Consider the following 14,091-nt stretch of genomic DNA (forward strand, 5'->3'; position numbering starts at 1 on the left):
CCCAGGGATCTTCCTGACCCAGGGAATTATGTTTCCTGCACTGGCAGGGGGGTTCTTTATCACTAGTGCCACCTGGAAAGCCCTTGGATGGCTTAGTTGAGAATAAAACATTAAAAGTCTTGAAGGGTGAATGGAAATTAATTGTAAGAATAAGAGGAGGAGTACCATACAAAGAGAACAGAATATATATAAAGACTTGGAGATAACAAGGTGCATGTGAGACTCCTGTCATAGAGCTCAAAGAAGAGAGGGAACTTGTGAGGCTAGAGGAGGCAGGAACTTAACACCTCTTTGAAGTGAAGTGAAGTGAAAGTCGCTCAGTTGTGTTTGGCTCTTTGCAATCCCATGGACTATACAGTTCATGGAATTCTCCAGGCCAGAATACTGGAGTGGGTAAGATGTTTCCTCCTCCAGGGGATCTTCCCAACCCAAGGATCAAACCCAGGTCTCCCGCATTGCAGGTGGATTCTTTATCAGCTGAGCCACATAGGAAGCCCAAGAATATGGAGTGGGTAGCCTATCCTATCTCCAGGGGATCTTCCTGACCCAGGAATCAAACCGGGATCTCCTGCATTGCAGGTGGATTCTTCACCAACTGAGCTATCAGGGAAGCATCTCCTTAATAAGTTTGAATTTCATCTTAAGAACAGTGGGAAAATACAGAAGGTTTAAAGCAGGAGAGCAACCATCTGATTTACATTTCAAAAGTTTGCTTTGCTAAAGCATGGAAAATGGATTTGAGGGAGTGGAGCCAGAACAGATGCCCAGATCAGCTGCCACTGATTCATGATGAAAGCTAGAACAAAGCAGGTAACAGCAGTGATAAAAAGAATAGCTATTTAAGAGTTTAAGAGGTGAAATGGATTGAGTGTGAAGATGGGGATGGGCTCGGTTGTCCTGGTGAGCTGAGCGGATTCCCAATTTTCCCACCAAGTACAAACACTGGTGGTAGCCATTTGTTTTTTTTGCAGGGAAGGGAAGGGGGTTGTGGAGATAGTTGCTCAGGAGACTAAGGTTTCTCTCTTGAAGACAGACCTTCTTTGACTCTACATGGGTGGTATTTCAATCGAATGCTTACATAGCATTGTTTAGGACTATGGGGCGCCACCTCCACCCAGTAAAAAGTGAGTTAGTCACTCTGTCATGTCCAACTCCTTTCAACCCCATGAACTGTGGCCACCAGGCTCCTCTGTCCATGGAATTCTCCAGGCAAGAATACTGGAGTGGGTAGACATCCCCTTCTCCAGGGGATATTCCCAAACCAGGGATGGAATCCAGGTCTCCTGCACTGCAGGAAACTTCCTTACTCTGAGCCGCCTCCACCTAATAGGGCCCCAAATGTCCTTTATATTTCTATTACAATGATCCATTCCCACCGTGCTAATAGCTTTATTTTACTGCTGCTTAGGAAAATGTAATGTCCTGCAACTGCATGTCCTGATTTCAGGCACAAGTCTCAGATTGGACCTCTTTTGATCACAGGTGCCTGGTCCTGGCCCAATCAGCTGTGAAGAGTTAGTCACATGATATAAACATGGCTGCCAAGGGCCCACTCCTGGAGGTTGGGAATACTCAAGGTGTGGGAGAGGCCCGACATGCCAAAGGTCATGTACTTCTCTATCACCCTGCTTATTTCATTTATATGCAGAGTACCTCATCCAAGATACCTGGCTAGATGAAGCACAAGCTGGAGTCAAGATTGCCAGGAGAAATATTAATAACCTCAGACATGCAGATGATACCACCCTTATGGCAGAAAGCAAAGAGTAATTAAAGAGCCTCTTGATGAAGGTGAAGCAGGAGAGTGAAAAAGCTGGCTTAAAATTCAACATTCAAAAAACGAAGATCACAGCATCTGGTCCCATCAGTTCAGTTCAGTTCAGTTCAGCCGCTCAGTCGTGTCCGACTCTTTGCGACCCCACGAATCTCAGCACGCCAGGCCTCCCTGTCCATCACCAACTCCCAGAGTTCACTCAGACTCACGTCCTTCGAGTCAGTGATGCCATCCAGCCATCTCATCCTCTGTTGTCCCCTTCTCCTCCTGCCCCCAATCCCTCCCAGCATCAGAGTATTTTCCAGTGAGTCAACTCTTCGCATGAGGTGTCCAAAGTACTGGAGTTTCAGCTTTAGCATCATTCCTTCCAAAGAAATCCCAGGGCTGATCTCCTTCAGAATGGACTGGTTGGGTCCCATCACTTCATGGCAAATTGATGGAGAAACAATGGAAACAGTGACATTTTATTTTCTTGGGCTCCAAAATCACTGCAGATGGTGACTGAAGCCATGAAATGACAAGACGTTTGCTCCTTGGACAAACCTAGACGGCATATTAACAAGCAGAGACAATACTTTGCCTACAAAGGTCTGTATAATCAAAGCTATGATTTTTCCAGTAGTCATGTACTTATGTGAGAACTGGACAATAAAAAAGGCTTGAGCACTGAGGAACTGATGCTTTTGTACTGTTGTGTTGGAGAAGCCTCATGAGAGTCCCTTGGACAGCAAGGAGCTCAAACCACTCAATCCTAAAGGGAATCAACCCTGAATATTCACTGGAAGGACTAGTGCTAAAGCTGAAGCTCCAATACATTGGCCACCTGATGCCAGGAGCTGACTCACTGGAAAAGACCCTGATGCTGGGAAAGACTGAAGGCAGGAGGAGAAAGGGACGACAGAGGATGAGATGGTTGGATGGCATCACCTACTCAGTGGTCATGAGTTTGAGCAAACTCCCGGAGATAGCGAAGGACAGGGACGCCTGGCGTGCTGTAGTACACGGGGTAGCAAAGAGTCAGACACGACTAAGCGATTGAACAACAACAACAAAGGAAAACGTAAGTCCCTCCAGCCACCGACTCCAAGAAATGTTTGCCTAATTTTACGATGAAGTCCAGTACAAAGAGCATTTCTTAGGGAAGCCTTTTGGGCCTCTCCCATCGCCACGGATCCCCTCCCCACTTTATGCCTTGCGTTCTGCACAGCACAGATCGTACACTCTTCATCTTTGCGTCTCCGGCGCCCAGCGCGTGCCCTTCAAATACTGCGCGCTCCACATTTACTAATTAGCCACCTTTCCCAGAGCTGAGGTAACACCGCAGCGCCCGACAGGGACAGCTCTCCTAGTGAGCCAATTGCTCGCAGGAAGTGACGCACTGCAGGGACGACGTGCTTCCGGTCCCGGGTGTCGCCGCCTCCGCTGCAGGGGGACGGGTTTTTCTGGCCTGCTTAACTCCGCTGCTCTGGAGGATTATTTCCTGGTAAGAAGCTGCGCGTTGGGGAGTAAGGCCCGTTCCCTGGGGCTGGGAGGGCGCAGGAACTGGCGGCTAGGTCCCCGGGGGCCCCCAGCGCCAGGTGAGGCTGAAGCACCGCGCTTCGCGGCGGGCCCAGGCGGAGCGCGGGGATCCGTCTCAGCTGTAGTGGGGTAGCCGCTTGGGCCGGCGCGTCCAGCCTCACTGGGGCCGGTCGGGCGGAATGGACGCGACCGACTGGATACTCAGAGCTCCCCCAGTTCTTTGTTCTCAGGAGAAGGATCATCCATCTCCCCCTGAACGCCCCATTCCCCACTGTGACAGCCGCAGGATCTGCGGCGACGAGTGTGCGCGCGTGGTGTAAAGTGGCGTGCAGAGTCCCACGCCTGTTTATTGGCTCCTCCCCACCGCTTGTGTTGAAGGGATGTTGTGGCCGAAGCTGAGGTTTTAACACTGGTTAGTGCAGGGGAGAAGGCAGTGGCACCCCACTCCAGTACTCTTGCCTGGAAAATCCCATGGATGGAGGAGCCTGGTGGGCCGCAGTTCATGGGGTCGCTAAGAATCGGACACGACTGAGAGACTTCGCGTTCACTTTTCACTTTCAAGCATTGGAGAAGGAAATGGCAAGCCACTCCAGTGTTCTTGCCTGGAGAATCCCAGGGACGGGGGAGCCTGGTGGGCTGCTGTCTATGGGGTCGCACAGAGTCGGACACGACTGAAGCGACTTAGCAGCAGCAGCAGTGCAGGGGATGCTGCCCTAGAAGGCAGCGTGCTAATAGTCGGAAACGATGTGAAACAGCTGGGTTGGAAGTAGCTTATACTCTGATTACAGGAGACACAGACGTAAGGAACAGACTTTTGGACACAGTAGGGGAAGAAGAAGGTGGGATGATTTGAGAGAATAGCATTTAAACATATACTTTACCGTATGTAAAATAAATAACCAGTGAAACCTTGCTGTATGAAGCAGGGAACCCAAAGCGGGTACTCTGTGACAACCTAGAGGGGAGGGCGGGGGTGGGAATGGGGTTCAAGAGGGAAGGGACATATGTATACCTATGGCCCATTCATTTTGATGTATGGCAAAAACCATCACAACATTGTAATTATCCTCTAATTAAAATAAAATTAAAACAAGAGGTAGACTCGGTATTATCACGTGACACTAAACGAATATATTTTGCTTATCAATCTTCCGGAAGGAGTTGTAATGACAACTTCATGCTTCAGGACAGGATTTGTGTATACTTAACTAATTTGCTGTATAAACTGTTTGTGATGAAATGGCAGATGGTGCAAAAAGATTGGTGCAAATAAACTAAGAAAACTGCAAAATTTGGGAAAAGTAACTTAATTTACTATTACCATGTAATTTCATTTTGGAAATAATTTGTTGTTTTTTTTTTTGCTGAATTGTTTTCCAGTTTGAAGCAAGTATTTATATGTGGTGTTTTTTTTTTTTTAATTGTTGCTTTTTTTTTTTTTTTTTTAAACTGGAGTGGTAGCTTCTCTGGCAAGGGCTAGATTTACATTGCAGGTATGTCTATGCAGCATGTTATAGAATTAAATATATAGATCTCTAAGTTTTTAAGTTAAAAAGTCTTTAATAATTAACACTCAACATATGGGTATCCTTGATATAGTGATATAGCATATATCTTTAGTTTAATTTTTTTCTTTGAAATGATGACAAACTGGCCGTGCTTGTCTTAAAGATTGATACCCCTCTGATGAAGCTATGACCAGGTGGGCACGAGTCACTACCACACAGAACAAACGACCCTTTCCTGCAACATCATGGGAGGATATGAAGAAGGGGTCCTCTGAGGGACAAAGCCAAAATCTTCCAAAGAGTAAACAACTTGAAGCCAACAGGCTGTCCCTTAAAAATGATGCCCCCCAAGCAAAACACAAAAAGAATAAAAAGAAAAAGGAGTATTCAAATGAAGATGTGAATGGATTCATGGAATATTTAAGACAAAACTCACAGATGCTTCACAATGGTGAGGTGATAGCAACAGACAGTCAGAAAGTAAGGGAAGAAATTGAAGTTGCTTTAAAGAAAGACAGTCGTCGGGAAGGAAGACGATTAAAAAGACAAGCAGCAAAGAAAAATGCAATGGTAAGATTATCCCTTCTATCACATTATGTTGTATGGTTGGAAACTTATTCATACGCTCATATACATATTTTAGCAGAGTGTGATTGTGGCTGTATGCTAGACTTAGATGGCATCTTTTTGAGGGATAGTAGTAACTCTAGGATTTTTGTTTATATGCTCTTATATGCTACACACTTGATGTACTGATGAATTATCACAACATACAAAGATGGTGGCATTATCTCCATTTTTTGGGTAGAAAACATGAGTGTGAATTTTTTTTTTTTTAATTTCTGCATTCCCAAGACTAGATTTTCAGCTGTTTCAGACACAGGAAGTGAAATACTGGTATAATTCTTTCCCTTCTCTAGGGAGAGATTCTTCTAGCAGGGTAATACATAAGAATCAAGATTTGTTGCTATTTTACATTTTTATTTTTTAATAGACTTACTAAATGTAGAACATTGTTTGCAACAGTGTAGACTTGAAATGTTGCAGCTTCCATAAATGTGGTTTCTATTTGCAGGGTTATTTTTATGCAGTATCATATTTGGAGTGTCTTTTGTAAGATTCTTTTATAAGCTAATACTGATAAAATATTCTTATGAATAAATTGGATAGAAAAGAGAATCATTTCTGTTTGGATCAAGATAGTCTTGTTTAAATTGTGGAGTTATTTTAAAATATTTTAAAGTCAAGTTAACATGAAGATAATTTTAAGATAATTTTAAGACTTTTCTGGTGGTCCAGTGGTTAAGATTCCATGCATCATTGCAGGGGGCCCCAGGTTCAAGGTTTGATCCCTGGTCAGGGAACTGCATCCCACATGCCCCCACTAAAGATTCTGCAGGCTGCAAGGCAATCGAAGATCTCGACAGTTGCAGTTAAGACCCAGCGCAACCAAATAAATTTTTTTTTAAATTTAAAGATAATTTCTTTGACATAGGTGGTGTGATGAATTGCATACTTTTTGAAAAAGTTTAGTATTATGACTTGAAGGGAAAATTTATGTTTTTAATTAAGGGGAAAGACATTGTTTTTCAAAATAGGAAAGGAATTCTTTGTAGCAAAGCATATGCTTTAATACCATAAGGCTTGTTGAGACCTTTCAATTCATTTTTTAACTTTTCTTAGTAGCTCAGACTAAGTATCGGTTCTTAATTGTTAGTTAAAAAATGATGAGCTATTTTATCCAAAAACTTTTCCCAGTTTAAATAAAATGTCTTAAATATCTACCGTCTTTGATTATGACTGATACACTTATTCGTTGCAGCAAAAAATATCCTCCAAATTGCTAGGTAGTATGTAAAACAATGAAACCATTGCTCAATGTTATGCTGGAAGCAAATAATTAATCTTAGAATTATACATTTAAAATGTGCATATATTTTAAGATGAAACTTCTGTTTATAAATATTAAGGAATATGTATAAAAGATATAAAAATTATAAAGTATAATTTTGGGTATGAAATATATCTTATGATTTGAATCACAACTTAAATGGAATCACTTGACCCAAATTCATTCTATGATGTGAACTTTAAAAAGTGAAGGTATTAATTTTGAGTGATAATTTTTATGCTCATTGCCTGTCTCCTCCAGAAAACTCAGTTTAAGATACAGACATCTCCATTAATGAAATGAAATGTAATGAGTCCATATTTGCTTAATTCTTTTAAGCAATTACCTCCTGCAAAGATTTATAACTTTGTCTCCTAGACTGATAGATTTCAATTGAGGGTTTTCAAAAGCACTGAAACCCTTTGATGAAAATGACGTTTCTTACGGATTAAGAGGGTGTGAGAAACACTTTTTTCTACAGATGAAATACTGAGAGTTCAAAAAACAGAACTAGACAACTTTAAAATGGGATTGTTTTTTTGATGCCTAGAATTAATAGCGCCAGTATAGTGTTGCAGTGTGGAAACTCACTTTTTGTTTTCTCAGGTATGTTTCCATTGTAGACAACCTGGCCATGGGATTGCAGATTGCCCTGCTGCCCTTGAGAATCAAGAAATGGGCACTGGAATATGTTACAGGTGTGGATCCACAGAGCACGAAATAACCAAGTGCAAGGCTAAAGTAGACCCAGCTCTTGGTATGTTGTTGTTGGTTTTTCCTATCAATTTTTTTTCATTTGGTTAATGAGCACACTGGCCAGTAAGTAACCAACTAGTTTTTTCATTGTTGACAGGGTTTGTTATGAGTGTGCCACTTAATAGTTTGAAATCAAATGTGATTAAACTTTAAATTATGTAACAACAATATGTTTTCTTCTCAGAGTGTTTTAAAGTAATATGAATTACACTATATACATAGATATAGATAGGTATCTGTATCTATGTTGATACATATACACTCACATCCATACATGTATATAACTAAACAAGAACTGTTGATCATTACAGGTGAATTTCCTTTTGCAAAATGTTTTGTTTGTGGGGAAATGGGGCATCTGTCCAGATCTTGTCCTGATAATCCCAAAGGACTCTATGCTGATGGTGAGTACTGTTACTCTTATATGTTGAGAATGGTGATGAGTTATCATGCAGTTGTGATTTAATTTACACTTAAACAGTTTTTAAATTCCTGAATAAGTGGCAAAATCTCTAGAATTTCATTATTTGTATAAAGCATTATCCTATGGTGGCTTAGAGGTAAATCCGCCTGCAGTAAAGGAGACGTGGGAAACGGGGTTCGATCCTTGGGCTGGGAAGATCCCCTGGAGAAGGAAATTACAACCCACTCCAGTATTCTTGCGTGGAGAATCCCTATGAACAGAGGAGCCTGGCAGGCTACAGTCCACAGGGTCTCAAAGAGACACAACTGAGCAACTGAGCACACATTCTATGTACTAGACTTTGTGTAATTTAAGTTGATACATCAAATCAGAAAAAGCTGACCTCTATATTTCAAACTATTTGTACTTACTTCAATATCATTTGTGAGAACATGTTATAAATAGCTACTTTTAAACCTAACAAGCAAAAAGAGTATTTCTCAAACTAATATAAGATTTAAAAAATAGTGTGGTGAATTTAATCTCAGTATAGCGTAATACTTTGGGTAGAAGGGTTTCTACTCACTATTCTGGGTTTTTTTTTTCTGAATGTTTTCCTTAGTTTATTGTCTGGCATGGACCATGTAACATTCTTACTTTTGGCTCGGCTAATGTCTTAAGGTGCCCACAATAAAGTCTGTAATGTTTAAAGCTTTAAGGAGGAGGTTGGCATATGTTAATGTGAGTCATTTATTAATGTGATGTTGGTACCGTTAGGTTCTAGACACTTCTAGTGTCATGTCCTGGCTTCCCTTGCAGAAGTCCAGTGAAAAAGCATAGCTTTGGAGTTAACACTAGTTATAGTCTCAGCACTACCACTCACTCACGGTGGGTCTTTGGCCAAGTTATTTAACTTTTCTCATCTCAGTTTCCTCACCTGTGAAATTGAGATGAGAAAATTTTATTTCATTGATTCTAAGATGCATGTTTTTTTACACATTTTAATATGTCTGAACTCAATGTATCTTACTATTGGTGCGTCTTATGTAATAGGCAGTTTTTTTTTCCCCAGAAAGGAATGTAAAATAATGATATATCTTATAATCAGTGGTGTCTTAGATTTGATGAATTATGATATTTTACCGTAAAGAGTTATGAGGATTAATTATTAAAGTGCATCCTCTGTTTCACTGTGGCATCTACAACAGTAAAGAGTCTTGGATCTGAAAGATACTCAAAAGTGTCTTTCAGTTTTGAACTTAATAAACAGGCCATATAATATGACTAGTGAGCAAAGATGCCTTTGTATGGTGAACCAAAATGACTAGATATAAAAAGTGTGGCAAAGGGAGTAAGTCACAGAAAAGCGTGAGTTCATCCAAGTTTATACCCTGTTAGGGTCATTTTTCTGAGTAAGTCATTTAATATTATGAGCATGATCATGATAATGCTTGACCATTAAGCATTAGTGTTTGACTGTTCAGTGAAAGACTCATTTTAGAAAAACTCATTTTAGGACTGTGTTGTAATTCACAGTCCTGGAATGTTGCTTAAAGTAGGCAAATAGGCATTTTTACTAGAGTTAGGATGCCTGGCAGATAAAGGCACTGATAGAAAAGTTAACTTCATTCCTTTTGTGACTGCTCATGCCTATCTGACCTATACAGCGGGGCAGTGGTTTGTATCCTTTTTTAGGGGGAGCGGGCATTGATCACTAAAGAATCTGATTAAAAACTGTGGGCATTCTTCTCAAAAAATGCATGTGCACACAGATTTTTCAGAGTTCACGAGCCCATGCCTTTCTAACTGTGGTTAAGACCCAGGCTTCCATGCGGTGGCTCCTGGACACTCCAGAGAACAAGTACCTTTCATCATATCTCACTTCTCTTTCCCACATCTCCTTTGAAGGTCAGGGGCAAGAAATGGTGGGTTACAGTTTAGTGCTCTATGAAGTTAAAAGGAATGGAGAATAGACTTACTAATAAGTCGTTCTTGGCTTCAGCTACCTTTGCAGCTAACAAGGTTATGAGGACCAGACAAGCTATGAAAGTGCTTTGAGACATTACATGCCCTGTGTAAGTATCAGAGGTTTTCAGTGACTTTGTTCTTTTTATAGGTGGTGGCTGCAGACTTTGTGGCTCTGTGGAACATATGAAGAAAGATTGTCCCGAAAGTCAGAACTCAGGTGAGATCTCTGGGCCTCCTTTAGAAGGGGTGAGATTGAATATTCCTCTGTGTTTTTGTTGAATTTTGTAATTAACAACTCCCTGAAGTACAACTGGTTTTAAGGCTGTCTGGTTTCCTGTTACAGTGATGACTTCATCATTTCTTTATCAGCAGTACTAAGTAAGCATTAGCAGCTGTTCTCAGGTGGGGAAAAAAATGATCAGTAAGCCCCAGAGGACCCTGATTTTATAAAGCATCTTATTCATAAATATTTATATTTGCTAACTTGTGTGTTTAATAATAACAGTCAATTATGTTACTTAAAGAAAAATATTAATTTACTAAGAAAATGAATAGAATAAGTTGCAGTATTGTTATGATTGAGAATCCTCATGTATGTTCTGAAGTCAGAAGGATTCCAAGTTGTTTGCAAAAACTTCCAGAAATATTTAAATTGTGTAATCCACATAGTATCTGGACAGTTTATATATTTTTCCTAACAAATACTACCATATTTGTTACTTGGTCATCTAAAACTTCATAAATGTTCAACAGACCTAAGACAGATATTGGGGTATGTGGAGACCATTGTTACATTAGTTTGCCTAGATTAGAATGGTGACAATCTGTGTGAAAGGAGGCAAGACAGTAGGGTAGCCCAGTAGTGCTTCTTGGAGAAAAAGTACATTTCTTTCTATATCAAATGGTCATAGTACTATACAAATAAGTCTGCCCATTCTTACTTCCTACCCCTAGCATTTGAATTTGAAAACCAATAGTTCTTGTTTAGAGTCTTGTCTAGAAGAAGATAGTCTTTACTACATTGCAGGCACTGAGATTGAAATGAGAAGTGGAATTTGAATTCTCCCTCCTGGGAGGATTGCCACTTCCCAAATGACAAGACTGACAAGCAGATGTTGTATAATTTCACAGGTGGAATCTTGTGCATTTAAAACTGATGGCTTCATAAGTCTTGCTGTTTACAGTCTCTTGGAATTCATTGACTCTGTAATGATGAACTCTGGGAAAGAATGAAAGAGCTTTCTCATCAACTTGTGCATTGCAAAGCAGTTGCTGCATTTTCCTAATTGGGATGACAAATTGCCCGTGTACTCTGAAATCAAGGGTTATAATCAGTTACAGAATTGCTCACTTTGCTTTAGTGATGGACTCTTCTCTCTTTGTGATTATTCATGTCAAAACTAGTTCCTTTGCTAAACCAGCACCAGTCAATCTAGGTGGGTGATTTGATCACTGTCTTTCTTACATTTTGACTTTTCTGTGTCTTTACAGATCGAATGGTCACAGTTGGTCGCTGGGCAAAGGGAATGAGTGCAGACTATGAAGAAATTTTGGATGTGCCTAAACCACAGAAACCCAAAACAAAGATACCTAAAGTTGTTAATTTTTGATGATTAGTACTGTTGTTTGTTCAACATTCTGAACTGGGCCTGCTTCACAAGTTGGAGCTAGACTGTCCCTTGGAGGCCTGTATTATAGATATCAGTATAATTTAGGTGTGATCAAACCAATTCCTGAGTTCTGTCCATCAAGGGACACTTCTCCCATTGTTTGGAGAAGATCGCTGAAAAAAAGTATAAGATGTTTAAAATGGATTTTCTAAAAGAATATATTTTTGACCAGTAGAACTTAGGTGTAACTAAGTGATTATATACCTGATTGTAACAATCATTTTTCTCTTAAAAACAAAATTATGCATTAATATGAACTATCCCTAAATATAGGGTAACTGCTTTGCATTTGGAATTGAATTTGTGGCCCTATTGTTGGTTCCAAGTATCAGTTTATCATTATGTTAGAAATTTATTTATAATTGCCATAAAATGTATTTTAAAATATTAAATAAAAATTCATTTACTATTTACCTAGTTTTATGAATACCTAATTTTGGATTGAATGAGCCTTGGTAATGTCCATGTAACAATCTCTTTGGAAACATGATCTTTTATGAATCCTAAATGAGATTAATTTTGATTAATATTTGTTTTAGTTTTGGCATAAAGATTTACAAATTATTGAAGTTAAAATAGAAGAGTACCTCAGCTTAATAGCAGCTGTTTCTTTGCCCCTGGTTTTCAAGAGAGAGATTCCAGCCAAAATTCAGTTTGGGATATTTAACCAGAATGATGATGGTGTGTAACAGACTGTCTATTAAACTTAATAGCATTTTGTTCACATGTTTTAGATGAGTCAGGGTGAGATTCAGGCATCATCATAATAGAGTTAGAACACTAATCAGAGACCCATTAACTTCTTTGTTTGATTTGATGAATACATGCATACTTAATACATATATTTCACAAGGCTTAAGGCTCCCATTGTACTGTATAATGGAATGACTTCGTTGGATTGTGTGTTTCATTTGGAATTTTACCTGATTGGATGCACTTGTAACAAAAGGAAACAGCTGTGATTAGTTACTGATGTTTTCAAAAGCAAAATATTTACCAAATAAGAAAAGGAACACTTTTCTGTTTTAATGTCTGTACATCTCAATATTTCTAATCTTAATAAGAGCTGTTCTTTTTTTTCAGCAACAGAGGAAAACATAACCCAATTTGGCTCAGCATACCAGAGCTTAAGGAAGTGAGTGTCATTTTAAAGGAATAGCACAAGCCACGCAGCTGGAGAAGGATAGGAGTGCTGTCCTAGTCCTTCAGCCTGGACACACCCAGGTTTATCTCACCTATCCTATCTGGAGCAAAAGGCTCTGGAAAGTGAAAAACCCATCAGCTGCAAGCTAAGTCTGATGTTTTTTATATAGTCTTCAATGCAGAGAAGTCTGTTTTTGTTTTCCGTATGGTTACTTTGTTTCCATTTTAAGGATCTATTTACAGTGAAACTAGAAATACATTTCAGGTGTCCCATGTAAGGCTGGAAAAGTATGTGGACGCTTTGTTAAAGGAACTCACCAGAGGTGGAAATTCTGATGTCCTGAGAGATTGCAGGTTGCTTACTGTTGGTTATTTTCTTAACGAATGCTGAACGAGGAAGGCACACATGTACTTTTTCATTGTAGATTTTGCAAGGACAAGGACCTAACTACATTCTTGGTACTCTTTCAGGCACTTGAGATTGTGGCAGTGAATAAGACAGATAAGGCCACATGCATTCTGCTGAGGCTGAAGAATGGGAGGCAGACTTAGGCACAAAAAATACATATCAGAACTATCAGTAAAAATAATATCAGAATGTCAATATTTATAACATTTTATATTTTGTTGAATTCCCTTAAGACGTAGTTGTTAGCACTCTTCTTCCTTCTAGTCCTTTGGAAATGTCATCTCTTTTTACTAGCTCATCTCTCACTTCTCTGGGACTGACTCCTGAGTCTACGTCCAGTCCTGAGATCCTGGTTTCAGTTCTGTGTGCTCACCTGCCTGCTGGACATTTAATTGGATGCTGCACTAACACCCCAAACTCACAGTAGCTTTAAACTGAATCACTTCCGTTGAGGGGAAAAATGAACAAATTTCCTTTCTTGTCTCCATTTTATTTAGTACAGTCATATCCCTAGCCTACAGGCTCGAATCTCAAGTTATTTTTTTCTTGACATTCCCTCACCACACCCCAGATTTGATCCTCTCTGACTTTCTTTAGGCCTCTACTTGGCAGTCTGCATAGTAAAGAGTCTTTTGACTACCCTTATAGGAAATAGCTTTTTCCTCATCCCAATAACTTTTCATTCTCTTACTCTAAATTTTCTCCATAATTTAAGTCCCTGCCTAACACTATTTGTCCCCTCTCCACTGGATTATAGGTCACATGAGGGCAGGAATTTTGAGTCTTACTCATTATACTCAGAGGTGCTTGGTGCATACAAAGCATTCACCCTTGTTGAAGGAATGCATGAATTAAATGAATATGTGACAGAATTAGACTTCACGGAGAGATGACACATGACTGGATAGCTACTTTAGACTGGAAAATCAAGGGAAGGCCTCTGAGGGGAAGACTTTTAAGCTGACATCTGGATGGCAAGAGGGAATCTTTTATGAAGATAAGGAAAAAGAATACTTAGGGACAGAAAATAGTCAAAGCTGTGAGCTTGCCA

General features: G+C 39.8%; 1 protein-coding gene and 1 long non-coding RNA gene across 6 annotated transcripts in view; both read left to right on the forward strand.

Moving 5' to 3' along the window:
- The first annotated feature begins 3,146 nt into the window (after nucleotides 1-3,146).
- On the forward strand, nucleotides 3,147-11,901 carry ZCCHC9 (zinc finger CCHC-type containing 9). Of its 2 annotated transcripts, none has more exons than XM_069590056.1 (6): nucleotides 3,147-3,257; nucleotides 4,964-5,370; nucleotides 7,298-7,448; nucleotides 7,759-7,851; nucleotides 9,967-10,035; nucleotides 11,310-11,901. In XM_069590056.1, exons 2-6 carry the CDS (start codon nucleotides 4,987-4,989, stop codon nucleotides 11,426-11,428), a joined length of 816 nt encoding a protein of 271 aa, XP_069446157.1. In that variant the 5' UTR covers nucleotides 3,147-3,257; nucleotides 4,964-4,986; the 3' UTR covers nucleotides 11,429-11,901. The 2 variants fall into 2 exon arrangements, with proteins under 2 accessions (XP_069446157.1, XP_069446158.1); XM_069590057.1 differs by having other exon boundaries at nucleotides 3,254-3,351.
- A 3-nt stretch (nucleotides 11,902-11,904) lies between these two features.
- LOC138440487 (uncharacterized) overlaps nucleotides 11,905-14,091 on the forward strand; it is a 53,564-nt gene continuing 51,377 nt past the window's right edge. For 3 of the 4 annotated variants that reach the window (XR_011257047.1, XR_011257049.1, XR_011257046.1), the window contains exon 1: nucleotides 11,905-12,623. This is a non-coding gene — a long non-coding RNA (uncharacterized lncRNA). The remainder of the gene's footprint in view (nucleotides 12,624-14,091) is intronic. The other variant, XR_011257050.1, reaches the window with a different exon arrangement.

Source organism: Ovis canadensis, chromosome 5 (assembly GCF_042477335.2).
Source record: "Ovis canadensis isolate MfBH-ARS-UI-01 breed Bighorn chromosome 5, ARS-UI_OviCan_v2, whole genome shotgun sequence".
Lineage (NCBI taxonomy): Eukaryota > Metazoa > Chordata > Mammalia > Artiodactyla > Bovidae > Ovis > Ovis canadensis.

Coding starts and splice junctions, on each gene's coding strand:
- ZCCHC9 (XM_069590056.1), top strand. CDS start 4,987: ATGACCAGGTGGGCACGAGTCACTACCACACAGAACAAACGACCCTTT. Junction 7,449..7,758: donor TAAAGTAGACCCAGCTCTTG/GTATGTTGTTGT, acceptor TGATCATTACAG/GTGAATTTCCTTTTGCAAAA. Junction 7,852..9,966: donor CAAAGGACTCTATGCTGATG/GTGAGTACTGTT, acceptor TTCTTTTTATAG/GTGGTGGCTGCAGACTTTGT.